At 44.3% G+C, this 20,952-nt stretch overlaps 1 protein-coding gene across 3 annotated transcripts; it reads left to right on the top strand.

Moving 5' to 3' along the window:
- Positions 1-89: 89 nt before the first annotated feature.
- On the top strand, positions 90-20,353 carry anxa6 (annexin A6). Of its 3 annotated transcripts, none has more exons than XM_061271516.1 (25): positions 90-235; positions 917-972; positions 2,615-2,699; positions 2,778-2,872; positions 12,903-13,016; positions 13,085-13,175; positions 13,286-13,365; positions 13,496-13,552; positions 13,805-13,898; positions 14,236-14,331; positions 14,957-15,015; positions 15,131-15,253; positions 15,324-15,382; positions 15,525-15,603; positions 15,996-16,077; positions 16,166-16,260; positions 16,356-16,469; positions 16,995-17,085; positions 17,164-17,243; positions 17,918-17,971; positions 18,050-18,143; positions 18,241-18,336; positions 18,437-18,495; positions 18,763-18,885; positions 20,108-20,353. In XM_061271516.1, exons 2-25 carry the CDS (start codon positions 970-972, stop codon positions 20,168-20,170), a joined length of 1,986 nt encoding a protein of 661 aa, XP_061127500.1. In that variant the 5' UTR covers positions 90-235; positions 917-969; the 3' UTR covers positions 20,171-20,353. The 3 variants fall into 3 exon arrangements, with proteins under 3 accessions (XP_061127500.1, XP_061127469.1, XP_061127549.1); XM_061271485.1 differs by having other exon boundaries at positions 18,763-18,900; XM_061271565.1 differs by lacking the exons at positions 90-235; positions 917-972; positions 2,615-2,699 and adding an exon at positions 10,185-10,409 and having other exon boundaries at positions 2,776-2,872; positions 18,763-18,900.
- The last annotated feature ends 599 nt before the right edge of the window (positions 20,354-20,952 follow it).

Raw genomic sequence — 20,952 nt, 5'->3', positions numbered from 1 at the left:
GCAACTGTACGTAAATAGATGCGTAAAGTTGTGCGTTAATGCGCGCGGCGCGGGCGTCAAATTCATGTCTCCTTCCTTTGTGGCTTCCTACCGGCCGCGCGCACGTACCGGGGAGACCGTGCGCGCGAGCGCCGCAGTCTTTGCGTCACACCAGAGGGAGGACACGTAACGGTCCGCAAAGATAGAGCTAGTCTGCTCCCTTTCTTTCCACCCCAAACTCAGTTCATTTGAGAAGGTAATCTCTTTTTGTTTAATCTATTTCTTCCGAGCGAGTACACGTAACGAATTAGTCTCTGCCGATTCTTTATCTACATATGCAAATACTGCACCCTAAGAGTGACTTTTGTGTAAAAAAAAAAAAAAAAAAGATTTCAGATAAGTCATTTGTCGGGCTTAAGAAGGTTATTTCGAAGTTTTAGAACTAATATTTTGGTGCATAGCGTTTGGGGTACAAGTAAGGGCGTTGCTTTGTATGCCAACGCAGACCCTCAGACTGCATTCTATTGCTATTTTTGGAAAGAGACACCCATGTTTGAAACAGTGCTGCATATGAACATTTATAGGGATCTTTCTTCTTTTCCAAAAGTTATGTTTTGTCAGCCTCGACCATAGTTGATCATGTACATACAATTCACCAGCATTCAGATGAAAATGACATTGTGTTGAATTTACTTTTTGTCTTAGAGTCTCAGTTGTAAGATAGCTCCAAAAAAAAAGAAAAAACGGTTGTATCCTATGCTGGTTTAGATTTAGAGACCCCATTTAACAAGTTAAGGGAACAGTGAATAGACAATAAGATTAGATTCCACCTGAGGGGAGGGGTCGTCTCAATGCACACGGTGACTCTTTTCACGTTACACTTGCAGTCAAGTGGCACCATTAACGGCATTGCTGTCATCTTTTTTTTTTTTTCCAGGCCCCAAACTATTGACCCCTGCACCGTGCGGACACAGACGACCAAATTCCGAGATGGTGAGTGGACATTCTGTACTGTGGATTGGATATGACCAAATGTATGATTTTACACATTGACTGGCCATAAAGGAATGTGAGGAAACCAAAATGAGAGTACACAAATACCAAAGAAAGTGTCTGTTGAGTGTGCACTCAATGAACATTCAGACTCTTCTCGAGACTCTTCCTTGTAAGGCTGGCCCACTTTGAGGATTTTGTGAAAAGTTACCAGGGACTTGTTTGGCAACCGAGTTGCCATGACAGTGAAGCTGTCCAGCTGTCGAGGAGAGTGACGCTGGTTAGTTGTGAATGTGCAGTGGAAAGCGCCTTTTGGCCGACTGCCCTGAAGCAGCATTGATCTATCTAGCAGCTGCTGCATTGAACACTCTGTTTTCCTGCAGCCCACAATGACTTTGTGCGTGTATCTTCTCAACTTCAGTGGGTTAAAATCATGGCCATGAGGGACAACTTAGTTTAGTCTAAATGTTGGCTTGATGTTTAGTCATTGCTTTTGAAAAAGACCCTCAGTGGAAACTGCTTTGTGTGTAATCTGACTCCTTACTGCACACCCACCGTCCCACCCCTTCGCCCTTGCACCAGCCCCACACACACACAGAACTGGGTGCTTGCTCACACATATGCACACATTCAAGTTCCCTCTGTGAACGGGGTCAGACAGCTAGCTGCAACTGCTTTCATGGCAAAACGCTACAGCGTGTGTCCAGTAACAAGCAACTCCCGAATATTACGAATACACAGTAACTTGCCAGTAAAACAGTTATATAAAGAGCAGGATTTGGATTGAGAATCAGACATGACACAAAAGTTGATAAGTAAAAGGCTTATGAATAAACAAAAATACAAAGTAACAACAGAGGGCAGGGCTGGATTCAGAAGAAGAAACAGAATAAAAGTGTTATTAAACAAAAGTTCAAAGCATAAAAGAACCACAGCAAGTGCATAGCACTTGTTTGATCATGAATCAGGTCTATATGACAAAATAGATACAATAAAAGGACAAAGCATAAAGGACCAACAACTGCATCAAGCAACACCCACTAACAGCAGAAAGTGTGCTTTGTTGTGATTAAATCCATGTGAACTAAGTGAAAAAGAGCTGACAATGCATTTGGAATATCAAGGTCAAAATTCACCAATAATGCATGTGTGTATGCCAATGCATATGCATTTACGGGATAGTAGCTGTTTTGTCAATAATACACTGAATATACAGTACAGACAAAACATACATGTTTGTGAATCTTCATTAAATTATTGAAATGAGCAACAACTGTGTGTGTGTGTGCGCCAAGAAGAAAAGAAAAATTAATAACCTCTGTCATGCATAGACTTAGGAATGAATCCGCGTTTGGCCAAGTATATGAAGTGTTTAAGGAGAGGTCATGTAAAATATTTGCCACTTAAACCTTCCTATTATAGTCAGTAATCGCATTTGAGAGAATACAATTTTTCAATTATATTTATTTGATTTTAATTTATTGACTTAAAATATTTCATCAATTGATTTGATTATTTGAATTTACTGACTCAGTTTTGCTATTCGATTAACATTAGATCAATAATTAAATGTGCAACATGATAGTGTCATCTAATAATAGTCCAGTAATGTGCTTGAAAAGAACTGCCTATTTGTTTTCAGGTGTTCAGAGGCACAATAACAGATGCTCCCAATTCGAATCCCGGCGCCGATGCCGAGGCGCTCTACAATGCAATGAAGGGCATAGGTAAATGTCTGAAAACTGCGCACGTGATATTTATTCAGCACTTTCCAATGTTTGTGACTCCCATGTGTATGTCTCCAGGCAGCGATAAAGAAGCCATCTTGGATCTGATCACGTCTCGCAGCAATGCTCAGAGACAGGAAATCATTGCGGCGTACAAGTGTACCTATGGAAAGGTACGCTACATTGCATCATTTATACAAAACTAGATTTGCTAGTTCAACCGTCCTCTTCATCATACTGCTCACATCTTGAGACGAGTCTCACAATGACACAGTGTTGTCATTTTAGTTGTTTAAGGTCTTTGGACTATAAATCCAGGTTTAACAAAATTATTGTCATCAACAATGTGAACACATCACTCCTGTTCTCCACTCTCTTCACTGGCTCCCCATGAAGGAGCGTATCATCTTCAAGATACTCCTCCTCACCTTCAAAGCCCTTCACCACCTGGCTCCCACTTACCTATCCGACCTCCTTGTCCCCTACTGCCCCAACCGTCCCCTCCGATCCTCCAATACTTCACGTTTGACAGTCCCAAAATCCAAACTCAAATCCTTCGGTGACAGAGCCTTCTCCTGCACATCACCCCGACTCTGGAACTCTCTCCCCCAGTCTGTCTGTGACTCACCCACACTTCCCATATTTAAGTCCCGTCTAAAAACATACCTCTTGTTAGGATACGGATTTTAGCTATTGATCTGACTCCAAATTGGGATCAACACTTAACACATAAATTGCAATGTCCTAATCCACACACTGGCGCACCTAACAATTTTGCGAGTTCGTTCTGTCAAAGAGAAGACCAGTAGATCAATTAGACCAAATTTACCAATTATTTATTCCTGACAAAGCGCACTAATACAGGCCTGGGTCCCGGGTCCCTCACACTAAAACTCGTGCGTTTTTGTGACCACCAAAGACGACACATTCTTCCGGGTTGCCCAGTTTTAAAGAAACACAATATGAATATTAAAGCATGCAAAATATTGTGAGATGATTGGTGGATGGCCATCTCCTCCCCGTCCAGGTGTCGCTGAGGTCAGACGGTTTGGTTTTCCCCTCGAAGTCTGGTTTCATATAGTTGCTCGTTGTTCTCGTAGCTCACCGACCTTGAGATTATCTCGTCCGGTACTCCCTGTCTAGAACTATACACAACACTTCCGAGAAAACAAGTTCATACAGTTTGCCTGCACATTCCTCGGCCCCACCAATCCACACGAGCACTCCAATACTAGATATTAATATGATTATAAGTTTAACACAACCTTAAAATATGTTTGCAAACTCCCAAAAGCACATTTCCCTTTATTCCCTCTCATGACCTCATTTATGAGGTCATCACCCGTTACCCTAGCAAACAGCCACCAGCGTGGTGTCGATCCTTCCTTCCCCCTGCGGCTCATGTTGAGTCAACAGGACATATTGCCCCATCGGTGGCAACGGGCCAACGGTTTTCTCGATCAACCGGACAGTGAGTGATCTAATACATGGAATACAACAACAACCGCATAATATCATGATTGTAGTGAAAATAGCCACAGCAACCAGCACAGACATGATGAGCCCTTTCCAGTTTCCAAACGCTTTCATCCAATCATACCAAATATCGGTGTGTACACCTGAATGATCTTTCATCTTTTTGTTCAGTGTCCTTAGTCCTTCCAACGCCCTGGTCAGTCGGCCCCCTGGTGCCGTGTTGTTTGGGATAAAAGTACAACATGCGTCACCAAACATTCCACATACACCATGTTCCTTAGCCAATAGCATGTCCAACGCAATTCTATTTTGGAACGCCATTAACGACGTTGCAGCCAATTGTTCATGAACTGCGGCGAATGATTCAGCTGTATAATTACCCAGTCGTTGGACATTGTAATGAACGTAATTAATGCGGTCTACATTTTTATTGGGGGTGATCCATAGGAAGATACTTTCGAATCCCGAAGCCACTTGATTAGCGAGTTTATACTCATCTGGTACACCCCGGGGCACTCCTATAGCGTCAATATATGTTGGATCGTCGTCGTTCAACCACGGGGGCAAAACGTCTCTTTTGGCTCGCTTCAGGAGCTCCGCCAGTGGGAACTCCAGGTCCCAATTGAGATTCTGTATTTCAATGGGGACAACCACCACAGGCATTATCAAAGACACGAGGGCACAGATACCTGATGCGTTCTTCGGCAAGCGATCATATAATTTGTCATCACCACACCACAACCAGATGTCTGCACGAGAGAGAGGAGAGGTTACATTCAGTGACAAATTGACTTTGCACCATGTGGGATCTATTGTCCCAATACTTATGCCGGTTCCGTTTAACTTTAAACATGTCATATTTTGTTGAGTCACATGGTTGTCAAAAATGGGCTTTCTTTTTTCCCATGACACGAAGCAACAACAAACTGTCCATCTTCTTTACATTGGTAAATACATGTCCCTTCTCTATCGGGTGGGGCTAAATCCAATACTCTCTTTACTTGTTGAATTTGGTTCCTCCACACCCTTCTCTGGTACTTTTCCAATTTGTCATGTAAGGTTTGGTTGGTCTCTGTCCAATTAGACAACGTGACATACGTTTGCCAATTTTTGCTGTCACATCTCTGTCTCAAACCTTCCTGTTCCTCTCGTGAGAGCTCTTCTGTTGTGTTCACCTCAGCTTCATAGACTACTTTTCCTCTGCATCGGTATTGTTTGTTGGTGGGTGAATTTTGAATTTGGGACGTTTTCTGCTGGATGGTCTCATCAATTGTCATCAATGCCCACACAAAAAGACAACTCACACATAGCACTCCTACTAAAAATAATTCTGAAAATTCCCAAAAACCTTTCCTTTTCCGTATTGTTCCTTCTGTTCCCCCCCTTTTGGCCGGGTCCGGGACACGGCCAAACAGGAATACCTTCATCCTGACGGAACAAACTCTGGGGCCGGACGGAGTTGTGAGTAGTGATACCACCGGCGTCCTTTGAAGTCGAGCTGGGCCGCGTGAGACGTCCTGGCCAAGACACGAAAGGGGCCCTTCCACCGGGGGTCCGTCCACTTTCTAGAGATGACTCGGACGTACACGTACGGCGTGAGCTGTTTCTCCGCTGACACGCCTTCCTCCGCCGCAGCCGCAGCGGATTTCTCTCCAATCTGTGCAGAAACACTGGACACCAAAGCAGACAAATAGGACCAGTATGCTGCATGAGACAAATTTGGTACCGTAACATCCTCTGGTGGGACGAGCGTCGTTGCTGGTCCCGGCATTAGACGACCCGTCATCAATTCAAATGGTGCGAATCCAGTGCGCCTGTTAACGGATTGCCGCACAGACAACAAGGCAAGCGGGAGCGCTTGGAGCCAATTCATTGTCGTTTGAGCCATAATTTTGGCTAATTTCTCCTTCAGTGTTCGATTCATACGTTCAACTCCGCCCTGACTCTGAGGATGGTAGACACAGCCGAATCGATGCTTCAACCCCAAAATTGATTCTACCTTGGCCAAGGCTTTGTTGTTAAAGTGTGTACCATTGTCAGAGCGGATCAGGGCCGGGAAACCATGCGTGGGGATGTAATGGGTGATCAAAGCCTTGATCACAGCAGTAGAATCTTCTTTCGAGCACGGATATGCCTCAGGCCAGCCTGAGTAAGCGTCAACCATCACAAGCAAAAAGCGTTTCCCATTCACTCTTGTACTCATGTCGGTAAAATCAATGATCACCTCTGCCCCCGGCCACGGGGCCGGCTGAAACAGGCCGGGCTTTGGTTTCAACGTAGGGCGTGCATTGAACGTCTGGCAAGACTCACAATCTGCAACGAATTTCCAGACCACATCCGAGAGTTTGGGATGCCACCAACTTCGAAGATGGATCATCATGTCATGGGGACCCACATGGGAAGGTGTGTGAGCCTGTGTCAGGATCTCCGACATCAGCCTTCCCTCCGGAAGAGCTGGCTGTCCTTTGGGTCCTACCCACAAGCCATCTGATCGTTTGACAGCCTTTGCTGCCAGCCAAACCGATTTTTGTTCCGGGGAGGTGGCACCCTGGGCGGCACACAGATCGGCATGCGAGAGTGACAGAGGCAAACAGGAGTCGGGGTGCTCCCCGTCCACAATTAGTGGACCGCGGGACACCATCATGTCCTCTGCCCCGCCGTACCCGGCCGTCTGCTTGGCCAATTCATCAGCCGCTCGATTCCCCCTAGCCACTAAAGTGTCAGCTTTGGAGTGACCAGGCACTTTGACAATGGCCACCTCGCTCGGGTACTTCAACGCCTCAAACAACTGCAACATCAAATCCTTGTGCGCAATCTCCGAGCCTCTGGCCGTCGTGAACCCATTCTGTAGCCACCCTACCAGATCGATCAAAGCCGCCGACACCGCATAAGCGGAGTCAGAATAGATGGTCACGGCCTCCCCCTTGCATTGTCGCAAAGCTAACACCAGAGCAAAGACTTCCGCCGCCTGGGCTGATGGGTGGGTGTTGAGCTTCATCACTTTAAGAGGCTGGAAGGAGCCATCCCTCCACTCGACCGCCGCCGCGGCCGCATGGAGGGAGCCCATCCTGTCTCTCCAACAGCAGCCATCTGTAAACGCCACCCGACCGTGCCCGAGCGGAGTGGAATAGAGGTCAGGTCGGACTTTCGTCACCGTCTGGACCTTTGATGCACACTCATGGGGTCCCACCAACAATTGATCGGCCATGTTCACACCGGAATGGACATAGTTGACATTTGGGGCAGTCAATATTTTCAACAATCGTGTTTGTCGCAGCGGAGTCAACGTGAATGCCGCCGATGCGACAAACGAGGAGACCGCATGATCAGTTAACACATAGACTGGATGCCCCATGACCGTGTGGGCTGTTTTGAGTAAGACCTTCGCCAGGCCAGCCGCATACCTGGAACAATCGGGTTGTCGTTGCTCAATGTTGTCCAAGGGGACGCTGCAATACATCAACACTGCACGTCCATGCTGCATTTTCTGGTACAGAGCTCCATTCACAACTTTCCCTGAAATAGAGACATCTAGATGGAAGGGCAGAGTGTAGTCAGGAGTGGCCAAGGTCGCAGCAGAGGCCAGCTCCTGCACCAGTGACACAAAGACCTCGGTAGCCTCCGGTGTCCAGACCAGGCAAGCCTTGAGATTCCTGGCCCCCTGTTCGCGGATCAGGGCTCGGAGGACACCAGTTTTGTCGGCAAAACAGGGTATGTAATGTCTGCTGTAGCCACACAACCCCAGGAATGATAGCATCTCCTGGACGGTGGCGGGCCGTGGGTGCCGGAGGATGGAGTTTCTATGTTCAGGCGACATGGCGAGGCCACTAGGGGTCAACACACGTCCCAGAAAAGTGACCTGTTGGCGACAGCATTGCAGTTTCTTTCTTGACACCTTGAACCCTTTCTCCCCTAACCACAACAACACTTTCTTTGTTCCTGCAAGACACGCCTGCTCGTCCTTTGCTGCAATCAACAAATCATCGACATATTGCAACAACAATGTGCCATCCGGCATTTGGCATGGTTCGAGGAGTTCTTTGAGGACCTGATTGAACAATCCTGGCGAATTTTTGAATCCCTGCGGCATGCGAGTGTATTGTAATTTCATCCCTTTGTAAGTGAATGCGAACACGTGCCGCACTGAGGGGGAAAGCGGGAGGCAGAAGAAGGCGTTAGCCAAATCAATCACGGTGAACCACTGATAGGCAGGGTTCAATGATGCAAGGATTCGGTGCGGGTCTGGCACAGGAAGAACAGGAGTTATAGTGACATCATTTACTGCTCTCAAATCATGCGCCATGCGCCATGTTTTCCCATCTGCTTTTTGGACTGGCCTTAACGGGGTGTTCCATTCGGAGCATGACACTTCCAACACCCCTGCGTCCCAGAGGCCGCAGAGAGTGTCTTCCATGCCTTGGTTCGCCTCACTCGGCCAACGATATTGGGGTCGTTTGATAGGCTGCGTCTCATCCATTTGGAGATCAATAGGGGCCATCGAGTGACAAAACCCGACATCAAATGGACCTTGGGACCACAAGGTGTCGGGCAAGGCCGCGAGCATTACTTCAGCGTCCTCATGATCAGTTAATTCCCTGCCATGTGTGCGAGATACCAACATCATCTCCGGCAGCCCTGAGTCTACCATGGGTTGTTTAATTTGGTAAGCTTTCTGAGACTCTGACCAGTACAAATTAGGGATGTGTGTCTTCCGCCAGTCGGTTTGCAGCAACAAATGTTTGACCATTGAGCCCAATTCTCTGGCTTCATGACCTGGGGCAAGAGCTAGTGAAATGTGTGGTACCCCTTTTTCTGTCATTTTGAACCACTGCATTTGTTCTGGTGTTAATTCAGTAGCTGCTGCAACTCCCTCTTTACCAATCAAAATGCATGATGAAGTTAAATCCCACATGTGCCCTTCAATTTCTTCAAACAAATCCCGATAAACATCATCACTTTTTCGGTCATAATATAGCGTGCAATGCAAAGGATCAACAGGTGGGTGGTATGGCGCCAGTGAGCAGATCCAGGGCTTCCACAGTAGGTAGGTCGAGAACACACCGCCACCAGCAGGGGTCTCTGGCTCCAGCCTGGCCCAGTAGATGGTTGCAGTTTCTGCTTCTGCCGGTAGGGGCGCCATCAGCCACTGACCATGTTGTTGTAGCTGCTGTGAGCACTGGATGCTGATGCCATCTGGAAATTGAATAATCACTCCCTCTGGCCCACACAGAATTCTGGCTTGAACGGCTGACAGCAAGTCCCTTCCCATCAAATTGATCGGAGTGTCTGTGGAATGGATGTATTTGTGCCACAGTCTACACCCTGTTCGGGTGATCACAGTTTCAAGTGGTTTGGTGAAAGGCAGAGTACGTGGTTGTCCCGAGAAGCCGACTAAAGTCGTTGTTTTCTTTGACAGTGAGGATACAGGAAGGGCAGTGTTTATTGATGAATAAGTTGCTCCCGTGTCCACCAGCATCTTCACAGGTTTTCCTTCCACTGTCACATGAAGCATTGGCTCCGCCGGGCCACTGCTTTCCTGGCTCCCCGGGCAGCCCTATTCAAATTGTCCACACCAGAGATCATCATGTTGGTAGTACTGACCTCCGTGCGTTTGTGGCTGTTGCCAGGGCCGTCCACCGGGTGGAGCTGTTCCTGCCTGTTGCATCGGCGCTCCGGGTTGGTATGGCGGGCCTTCGGCTGGGTGGGTGGCTCCGCGTGGTCGATACTGTGGACATCCTCTTGCCCAGTGATCGGTTTCGCCGCAGATGAAACATGCATTTGTTGAATGGGGCTTGTATGTTGCCCTCCCCGGGTAAGCAGGTGCACTCCCTCCCCGGCCTCTGTATCCGCCCCGGAACTGGCCCCTTCCGCGCCCCACCACCTGAGGAGCCTGTGACATTTGCATTTCCTTTTTTTGTGATTTAGACTGTTTAGCTTCACCATGCATTTTTGCCAACTGTAATTTCAACAACTGTTTAGATAATGCATCTGTCTCGTTTTCAACTTTAGCTTGTGACTCAGTGAACATTCTGCAGTGATGCAAAAGATGACGTTTAAATCGTTCTTCGGCACAAACCAGAATGTCAGGATCTGACATTAGCTGCTTCTTCACATCTGGCGGAAGTCCATCCAGCAGCGCCGTTCGGAAGAGCACCTCTGCCTCGTGCGTGAGAGCTGGATGTCGACCTGTGGTTTCAATCCAACTTTCCACACATGTTACATAATGTTGTGCAGGTGACATTTTCACATCATAAGGAAACATAGTGGGGGCCAGATCGGTGGGTTGTGGGAAAGTCAATTTAATGTTTTCAAACAGGGGCGCTGCTACTTGTGGCAAGGGCACCTCCCTCCCCAGCCTCGCTGTGCCTGCTGCTTCCTCAATTGCCTGCAATTGCACTAGAGAGCATGCTCCTGCCAACATCTGGCGCATGTCACCGAGTGTACAGCTCTGCCCACTCATCAGAGCTAAAAATTTGTTCAGCCACACCTTGCCTCCTCTGTGAAGTGGGGGCATCTTTTCCATCATCGCGGTCACATCACGGAGCACCATGGGCTCGTAGTGCTGACCGCCCGATGTGGTCACCAGCGGACACATCAATTCATTTTTCTGCACCTCGGCCTGTGTCATCTGTCCCTGACCACTCCGCAAATTATATTTTCTCCGTGTCTCTCTCTCTCCCTGGCTGCACTTCTTTCTACTGTCCTGATTCGCGCACTCCAACATTTTTCTCTGTTGCATCACAACATCATCTTCTTCCTCCTCACACGCCCGCAACCACACATGTACACATAAACGCACACACAGCGAGCGCGCACACAACCGCACATACACACACGCATCCGCACGGCACGCACGCCAATACACAAAGTGCTCGCGCAGAGCTCAGACGAACGACGATAGACTGACACAAACTTTTACAGAGATTACGTCAAGTCAAGTCAAGTCAAGTTTATTTGTATAGCCCTAAATCACAAGCAGTCTCAAAGGGCTTCACATAGACAGAAATTGACAATTATTCTCAAAGCATCCCCTGATCTTAAGCTCCCAAAAGGGCAAGGAAAAACTTAAAAACCCCTAGCAGGGGGAAAATGAGAAACCTTGAGAAGGGACCACAGATGGAAGGATCCCCCTTTCAGGATCACCAGATCCTGGATTCGAATCCATCTCTCATGTAGCTCACAATTTGCACTTCCAGCATACATTCCTCTCAATCTCACTCCATTCATTCCTCTCATCACACACACACTCCCCCCAATTTGGTTGCACATTTTGGATATTTTAGCGGTCTGGTCTCTCACAGGAGGAACTGTTACCACCGGATATTTTTTGAGGAGGCCTCACTTCCCCTCGGGGATCTCTTTATTAACCCCAGCTATCTGAATACGATCGTCACCGTACCCTTGTCCGCCACGACGAAGCACTAGGTCCCTGACCTATCCGTAGTACGCGTAAGTCCCTGACTTTACCGTACACGTTACACACGTAAGTTCCAAACTTATTCACCGTATGTATATTCACTTCATGCACACCTTATTTGATCTGAACGACAGTCTCCTCTTAAATTTCCTCTTTCAATTTGCAGAATTTCGACATATAGTAACAGGTATTCTGCTTACCTTATCATTGATGAGCTCAGGGTTTAGGAGACGTCGTACCAGCTCAACGTTGTGCGCTTATTCCTTATTCAAACGGTACGCCGACCGGGAGACAGCTGTCCCAGACTAACTGTCCGATGACTTGGACACAGACCACGAGTTTGTCAATTACCCTTCTCTTGACATCACGTACGGGGTCACCAAGAAACTGTTAGGATACGGATTTTAGCTATTGATCTGACTCCAAATTGGGATCAACACTTAACACATAAATTGCAATGTCCTAATCCACACACTGGCGCACCTAACAATTTTGCGAGTTCGTTCTGTCAAAGAGAAGACCAGTAGATCAATTAGACCAAATTTACCAATTATTTATTCCTGACAAAGCGCACTAATACAGGCCTGGGTCCCGGGTCCCTCACACTAAAACTCGTGCGTTTTTGTGACCACCAAAGACGACACATTCTTCCGGGTTGCCCAGTTTTAAAGAAACACAATATGAATATTAAAGCATGCAAAATATTGTGAGATGATTGGTGGATGGCCATCTCCTCCCCGTCCAGGTGTCGCTGAGGTCAGACGGTTTGGTTTTCCCCTCGAAGTCTGGTTTCATATAGTTGCTCGTTGTTCTCGTAGCTCACCGACCTTGAGATTATCTCGTCCGGTACTCCCTGTCTAGAACTATACACAACACTTCCGAGAAAACAAGTTCATACAGTTTGCCTGCACATTCCTCGGCCCCACCAATCCACACGAGCACTCCAATACTAGATATTAATATGATTATAAGTTTAACACAACCTTAAAATATGTTTGCAAACTCCCAAAAGCACATTTCCCTTTACTCTTCTCCCAAGCTTATGACCTCCCCTACCCATAACTGCTTTCCTCCTCTTAAGTTTATCCGATTGTTTCCTCCTCCCCCCCCCCCCCCATGTATGTCTTTGCATTGTTCCCTGTAAGCGTCTTTGGGTTCTTGAAAAGCGCTATACAAATACAATGAATTATTATTATTATTATTATTAACACCTGTTAGAAATTTTGCCATTTAGCCGGCTCGCTGTTAAACAATAGCCTAATGTCCAAAATGTATTAAGACATGTCTAAGTGAGAAGAAATATTTTGCAGGATCTTATTGAGGATCTGAAATATGAGCTGACGGGTAAATTTGAGCGTCTCATTGTGAGTCTGATGAGAACACCACCCTACCACGATGCCAAAGAAATAAAGGATGCACTCAAAGTAAGACAACTCTTACGTCAGGGAAGTGGAGTCGTTATTATATTCAACTTGTTGACCCTGTCATGTAGGGAGCTGGAACCAACGAGAAAAGCTTGATTGAAATTTTGGCATCAAGAAACAATAAACAAATTCATGACATGGTTCAAGCATACAAGGATGGTGAGGCATTTTTTGTCCATCATTAACACACAGCATTAGCTGTGCAAAATGTGTGTGTATTATTTTCACAATTTCACTCTGATGTCTGTCTACATGTTGTTGTTTTTTAGCCTATGGCACAAACATGGAGGAAGACATCATAGGGGACACTTCAGGTCACTTTAAGAAGATGCTGGTTGTTTTACTTCAGGTCAGTTATCTGATACAATCCCAATACTGCCTTGTGGTGGTCAGCAGCAGCAAGTTATTAAAAACCACCCGATGAGCAGTTCCATGACTTTGCCGCTTCCTGCATGGTGAGCTTGTTGTCCTGCTTTCAGGGGACCAGAGATGAGTCGGGAGTTGTGAATGCAGATCTGGTGGAGCAAGATGCACAAGTGAGAGAATGTGAAACAGCACTGAACAATGACATTAGTGGCACCTCTACATTCAAATCCAAATGCCCCAACAGTGGTGCAGTCCTCATATCCACAACCAAGCAAATCATTTGTTTTTAATCCTGTTGACAATGGAAATTCTTTTATATTTGACCTTTACAGCTTGAGAACATGTACCTCTATTTATGACTTTATTGTCGTGACGTGTCATTGTAATTCTGCCATCTCTTGGCCCACTTGTCTCAACAAAAGGACCTCTATGCCGCTGGCGAAGAGCAGTGGGGGACGGACGAGGCAAAATTCATCATGATACTGGGAAACCGCAGCGTGACCCACCTCCGCATGGGTGAGTGCATGCCAAGGGGAATTAACATGCACATATTGCATTTAGTCTTTTCTCGTGCGACCCCTCGTAGCGTGACTGCGGTTTAAATGGGACTATCTGACTCTTTGTAAAATATACCAAGAAGAGTCTTGTACAGTAAAATAAAGAATATATGGGATGAAGAAAGTATCCCTGAATCGTAATTTCGTTATGGTATATACCTCATAAATTGTGAAATGGTAACTGGAACGAATGACAAATCAATGAAGAAACACGTGTGTCCATTTTGTTGCATTTGTCCAAATTTAACAAACATTCATAATGTACTGTAGCATCTTGTATTTTCTTGTCTTGTCAGTTTTCGATGCGTACGAGAAGATTGGAGAGAAATCCATCGAACAAAGCATCAAGAGTGAGCTGTCCGGGGACTTCGAGAGACTAATGCTTGCTGTTGGTAAGATGCTGATCTTTGAAATTCTGTTATTGTTTTGATGAAACTAGTGCAGCATCATGCTATACAAATGGTAAACTTAAACTATTTCTAAAATGGATTATTCCATTGATTATTGCATCAATTAATCGAATAATCGGAAACAATTTTGAATGTGTATTACAAAACCACTTTTCCCCACTGTTTTTATTCTGTATTGTTAAGTGATAAAAACAAAAAAAATAACATCTGAACATTATTAGGCAAGAGGAATTTATGTTGTACTCTTCAAACTTTTTAAAACGATTTCAATTACTGGTGCAATTATTATTTTCCTAAGTAAAAGCAGATGTTTTATTTGATTAAACACAAAGGACAATTTGTTTGTTTACATTATTAAAAAAAAAAAAAGAATACCTAGTTACTGTTGGGTAGCTGACATGAGAGCCCATGAACAAGTCTAAGGTAAATTTGGCTCTAAGCGATTAATTAATCATTAAAACAGTTGTTGATTAATTCGATTACTTGTCGATTCATCGATTCATTTTGACAGCTCTAACCGGTAATTATTTTCCAAACACAGTAACTACTAAAATGTAACATACGGTATTTTATTTTGGAAATAACATACTCTCCTATTGTCTTGCAGTCCAGTGCATACGTAGTGTTCCAATGTTCTTTGCCAAACGCCTTTACAAGTCAATGAAGGTAAATATAAATGTCTGGGGATTTTCAATTAACACCAAAGTCAATGTTGCATTAGTAAAGCACCTGAAAAGTCCAACTATTACAACTTTACAATAAACGTGTGCTGCATTTCCAGGGTCTCGGTACAGATGACAACACCCTGATAAGGATCATGATTTGCCGCGCTGAAATAGACATGTTGGACATCCGAGAGTGTTTCAGGCTCGGATATGAAAAATCACTTTACAACATGATCAAGGTAGTAGAACGGCAGAAGAGACTGTCGCTGAGTTCAGAAGACAACACTGATATGTGCTTGCCGCACACAGGACGACACATCAGGCGATTACAAGAAGACTCTGTTGAATCTATGCGGAGGTGATGATGAGTGAGTATCAATTTAAACTACCGTTATAAAACACAATGGCAGAGGAGGACCATCACTAGAAAATTGAGCACTGATGACCAAGGTACAAGCAAAGTTCTGGCTGTGCTCAGTGAGCTGTGTTGTGTCAAACTAATCATTGCAGTTTAGCCGGAGAGTTCTTCCCTGAAGCAGCTCAGATAGCCTACAAGATGTGGGAAACAAGTTCCATGACCAAAGTCAAGGTTTGACCCCCGCTTTGTGACACAGCTCCAGTTGTCATTGCATGCTTTGCCCTGGCTGTTCTATGCAAGTTTGCAGCGATCCTCTTTGCTTTACTAGGAAAGTCAAATTTCAAAACAATTTGGGGTGACGTAAACAAAACTGCTTTTCAGACTGCATCATTTCATTGTTGTGGCTGTGTGTCATGTTTGCTAACCTGAAACTAAGATGTCACGCTTGCCAACTAACCAAATAGCATGTGACCAACATGCGTTCATGTGACATTTGGATGCACGGTTGCTGTTCTACCACTTGCGTCTTTGTCAAGATAAAGAATTCACCCCTGTCCTGCAACCTCATGATGCGTTTGTTCAACCAGAATCTAATTTGTGCATTTCAACAATTTCACTACTAGCTGAGGCCAACAGTTTTCCCCTATTCCAACTTTGACCCTGCAGCTGATGCGCAGGCTTTAAGAAAAGCCATGAAAGGATTTGGTGCGTAACCTTGTCTTAACAGTTTTAACATTTATAAAATATCTCATTTGAATAACTAACATTACCGTAATACCATTGTGCGCTACAGGAACAGATGAAGATGCAATTATAGACATCGTTGCACATAGAAGCAATGCACAGAGACAAGAGATTAGACAGACTTTCAAATCACTACTGGGAAGGGTAAGAGATGCTCGTCCGTAAAAATATTTAACAATGTTGTTTTTTGGTTTGTTTTACCATATAAGCTATAAAACCTTTGCGTGAACTGGTTGCAGGATCTGATGAAGGACCTCAAGTCTGAACTGTCAAAGAACTTGGAGAGACTGATCATTGGTCTCATGTTGACCCCTGCTGAGTTTGATGCCAAAATGATGATGAAAGCCATAGAGGTGATGCTGACAATTAAATGTATTGGCTTCAATCATGGATCAATAATGCAGATCATTCACTTACCATTGTAGGGTATGCACAAACATTTTGAAAATCATCAAATGCAATCATGTGCACAGACGACCACTGATGTCTTTTGAAAGTCGAAGTTGGCTACAAATTCAACGGAATAGGTTATTGGGAATTAATTATTGTAATTTCATGAAACAAATATTAGAATTTAGATTGTAAAAGTGCATCTGATTTTGTTTTGAATATCCGAGAAGGTCTGTAGAAATGAATCTTTCAGGTCATTGAGAGTACCATACAAACACACTAGAGGGCGCCAAAAGTCAGAAACTAGTTTGATTCCTGCTTATCCTCAGTTCTGACAAAATTGGCAATTATTGAGAAAGTAGAAGCCCATTGCTAGATCGCAAGTAGTAGTGCAGCAATTAGTGTTGACGTAACACTCAAACTACCTTATTGCATTCAGTCGTACCTGACAAAGACACATTGTGAGTATTTCGGGCCTTTTTCCACAGGGCGCTGGCACAGATGAACACGCGCTGATTGAGATTCTGGTCACCAGGAACAATGAAGAAATACAAGCCATGAATGCTGCCGTTCAGGAAGGTGAGCTTGTTGGCGTCGAAGATGACGTTTTGTAATCATTTCAAATGTGTACATTCAATTGTCACTCAAACTTCACAGCTTACAAGCAATCTTTAGAGACAGCGATTCAATCGGACACATCAGGTCACTTCTGCCGCATCCTGGTTTCTCTCGTGCAGGTAATTTTTCATTTGTATCATCTCATTCGGCTCGTAATTACGCAGACACAGCACGGTGTGATGGAAACAACAACATTCCCGTTTCCAGTAATTAGTAAGAGTTATTCCAGCCATCTATTTCCTCATCAGGGTTATGTATTAGCTGAAGTCTTTCCCAGTTGAATTTGAGAGTTAGGACCTGGAATGGTCGCGAGCAAACAATTTAGAGACTCGATATAACCTAAAATACATCAGGTTTTTTTATCGCGGGAGGAAGCTGAGGAGAACATGCAAACTCTACACAGGAAGGCCAGAGCCGAGATTGAGAGATACAGGCTTTTTGTAACGTGCTGGTTATGGTTAATATTTCCTAATGTCAAAAAGCCCAAGGAAACCACCATTGCCACCAAGGCAATATGCAAATTAGCACTGTGAGAAGCCTCGGCAGAGCCAAAATGCGATCCAATTTGTATCATGACATCATTTCCACGTTTCCATGTTAGGACATTGTCTTATCTAACATTCCAATATATTTTTAACCATCCAATGTGAAGAGAACCAATTGGAACAATAGGTCGCCCATCCTGATTGACAGGAACATTTGGCTCTTTCTGGAAAAGTCTCAATGTGGCAATTGTCTTTTGTGTTGTAAAACAACATTGCGTGATTACATCATTTCTTTCCGCCTCGATCAGGGTGCAAGAGAAGATGGCCCTGCAGATTATGAAAGAGCAAATACTGATGCTCAGGTGGGTCTCATGAAAAGGAACTAGAAAGGCAAAAATTTGCACTGCTGATTATTTTGACCTCTTGCTCTGCTTCTTCAGGAACTTGCTGATGCATGTAACGCCGATTCTGATGACAGGGTGATGAAGTTCATGAGTGTTTTGTGCACCAGGAGCTTCCCTCATCTAAGGAAAGGTAAACTGCACTTGTGAAGATGTTCACATTTGCTTTGTGGTCGATGTGATCGGTGCTCAACAAGCGCAAGTTGGCTCACAGTTTGTCGTCTTTTCAGTTTTCCAAGAGTTTGTCCGGTTCTCCAATAAGGACATTGAACAGATCATCAAGAAGGATATGTCGGGAGACGTTAAAAATGCCTTTTATGCCATAGGTAAGACTTTCAAAGAAATAGCAACAAGCCGATCAGGACTTTGCAGCGACACCCCTATTTGGATCTTTACCTCAATTTGCTCTCTCTCTCTCCGTTGCAGTCCGCAGTGTGAAGAACCAGCCTTCTTATTTTGCAGACCGATTGTACAAAGCCATGAAGGTATGCATAATGCATTCACTATGACAAGACATCTCAAGGCAAAAGATCCTATTAAAAAATATTATTGCACAATCTTTGTTTAAAGTCGTAAATATTAGGACACCTGGACACCATGCAAAATTATTTTGCATGCCTTTATTGTCTTTTCGATGTACAACAAATGACTAGGAAATTTGAAGGAGCCTCCAAAAAAAAATAAATGTAGGCTTGCCTACATTATTATCAATCAAATTTGATATCTGTTCTTCTGAAAATGTTTGTGCCCAGGGTCTCGGCACAGATGACAGAGCGTTGATCCGCATCATGGTGTCCCGAAGTGAGATTGACCTTTTCAACATTCGCAAAGAATTTAAAGAAACACAAGACACCTCTTTGCATGAATTCATCAAGGTAGAGACGATGATCGTAAGTCGGCGTCGATGTCCACTAACACCTGCTTGCTTTTTTTTTTTTTTTGATCGTTTATTCTGTTGCATCCTGAGAGCGAATGTGGCACGGTCATCTTCTGCTAAGGCAATGGAGCCGCGGTAACCTATAGCTTCCTTGCGGTGGACTGTGGGTCTGTTGCTTTTGCTCAGCTGTTCAGGAATTTCCCTTGCATGTTCAACTTCCTTTCAGTATCTGTTGCATGATTGGCTGATGGCTCTGCAGACAGGAAGTAGCCAGGAACATATATCTATAATAACTTCCACAAGAAATACGCAGCACATTACCCCATGTTGGCTTTGCAGAAATATTTTCCAATTATGAAACCACTTTGAGATTCTGCTATGTATGAAAAGAGTGAGGGCTGACGTTGTGGCAACTCTTGTTGGCTTCATTGACGTCTTGCAAACAAGCCCGTTAAAATGAGTAGTTTGACTTAATAGAGGAGTAACTGGGTTACATTTTGGCACATTCAGTTTGGAGCAGGCGTCTCATTCTTAGAGTGGATCTAGAAAGTCCACCTCATAGAACAGCAATATGGGTCAGTCAGAGGTACTTGAAATAGTTGTAGGAGGGTGTTAACTCCTATTTCACAATGGTTTGAAATTACCTCTTCCCCAGTTACGAGTGGGGTGTGAAAACATGTGCAACAGCATCATCGCGATTGTTCATCTTTACCTTTGCTCCCTCCAATAGATGTTGTTGTATTTTGTCGGTTATGCACACATTGAAATGTTTTTTCTAGTCTCGCTCTCTTTCTTTGTATTACCTGGCATTTGAACAGGGGTGTGTAGACTTTTTATGGTTTATTGATTGTGAAAGTGTAAATACATACATATATGGTAACATATCATGGGTGGGGAGCATTTTAAAGTCGTTTGAAGGCCATGATAAATTCTTTAAAAGATAAAAGAAATGTTGTCTATTTGTAGTGCGGTATATTACGAACATATTCGGCTTAAGAGAGTTGGCGCTTTTTATAAGTATTTTTCTCTTATGTATATCACGTTTATACTGTAAACAACACACAGTCCCTTTTTAATGTGTAAAATTCAATTTCTTGACTGCTGCCTTGGCATGTATACTGTACGTCCTTCATTTTGCATGCAGTGAGTTTTGTGTGTGTGTGATTAGTCAGAAAAACATGAATACGTGTGTATTTTAACATTTGTCTTTGTGTATTCAGGGCGACACTTCAGGAGATTATCGCAAAACCCTGCTGGTGCTGTGCGGAGGGGAGGATGAATGATGGCACATCTCCGCACACATCACATCACAGTGAAAATGCAGTGGTCTGCCAAACTGTATGTCATAAATGCCATAACATTTTTTATTTGAAGATATTTGAAGGCACAACAGCGCTTCCCAGGACACAGCCAATGAATCGAATGAAATAAAATGACTATCACCTGGTAGTCTTGTACCATACAAAGTTGAATAATTTCAAATCTCCCTATGGTGTATTCCGTTTTCACCACATCCTGTCTGAACAAAGAAGAAGTGCTTCTATTTGCATATTGGAAGATAGTTCAATAATTTATTATGATGGTACTGGCACAATGACAATGTAATAAGCAGAACGGGAACTATTTGATTATGAGGAAATTCCCTTCAAGTTAATACCTCTTTAAAGTTCTCATGCGTGCGTGCGGCCAAAGAAAGTGTGTGAAAGTATGAATATGGGTATGCAGTACTTCAAGTAGGTTAAGAAAAGGCCATTAAGAACATAATTAGTAGAAGCACATTCTACGTTGGAGTTCACTACATAAACACTGCACGTGTGGGTGCAGCTGCTGCAGCCTTTCTTTGTGATAAAAAGAGGAGGAAAACAAAGACGGGTAGTGAGGAAATCCCCAGAAGAAAGCCAAAATCCAAGGCAACAAAACTGCCGCAGCTAGTTGTAGTCCCAGTCCATAAACGCCATTCAGTGATCACAAAAGGCATTCTTATCCCTAAATGTGCAGAATTTCTTGAATTGCCTTATTTGATTGTTCAACTCCCTGCTTGTTCTATTTTGATCTTGACACGAGT

The sequence above is a fragment of the Syngnathus typhle genome, linkage group LG1 (genome assembly GCF_033458585.1).
Source record: "Syngnathus typhle isolate RoL2023-S1 ecotype Sweden linkage group LG1, RoL_Styp_1.0, whole genome shotgun sequence".
Lineage (NCBI taxonomy): Eukaryota > Metazoa > Chordata > Actinopteri > Syngnathiformes > Syngnathidae > Syngnathus > Syngnathus typhle.
The sequence above is the reverse complement of the archived record's forward strand: the minus strand, read 5'-3'. Positions and strand labels throughout refer to the sequence as shown.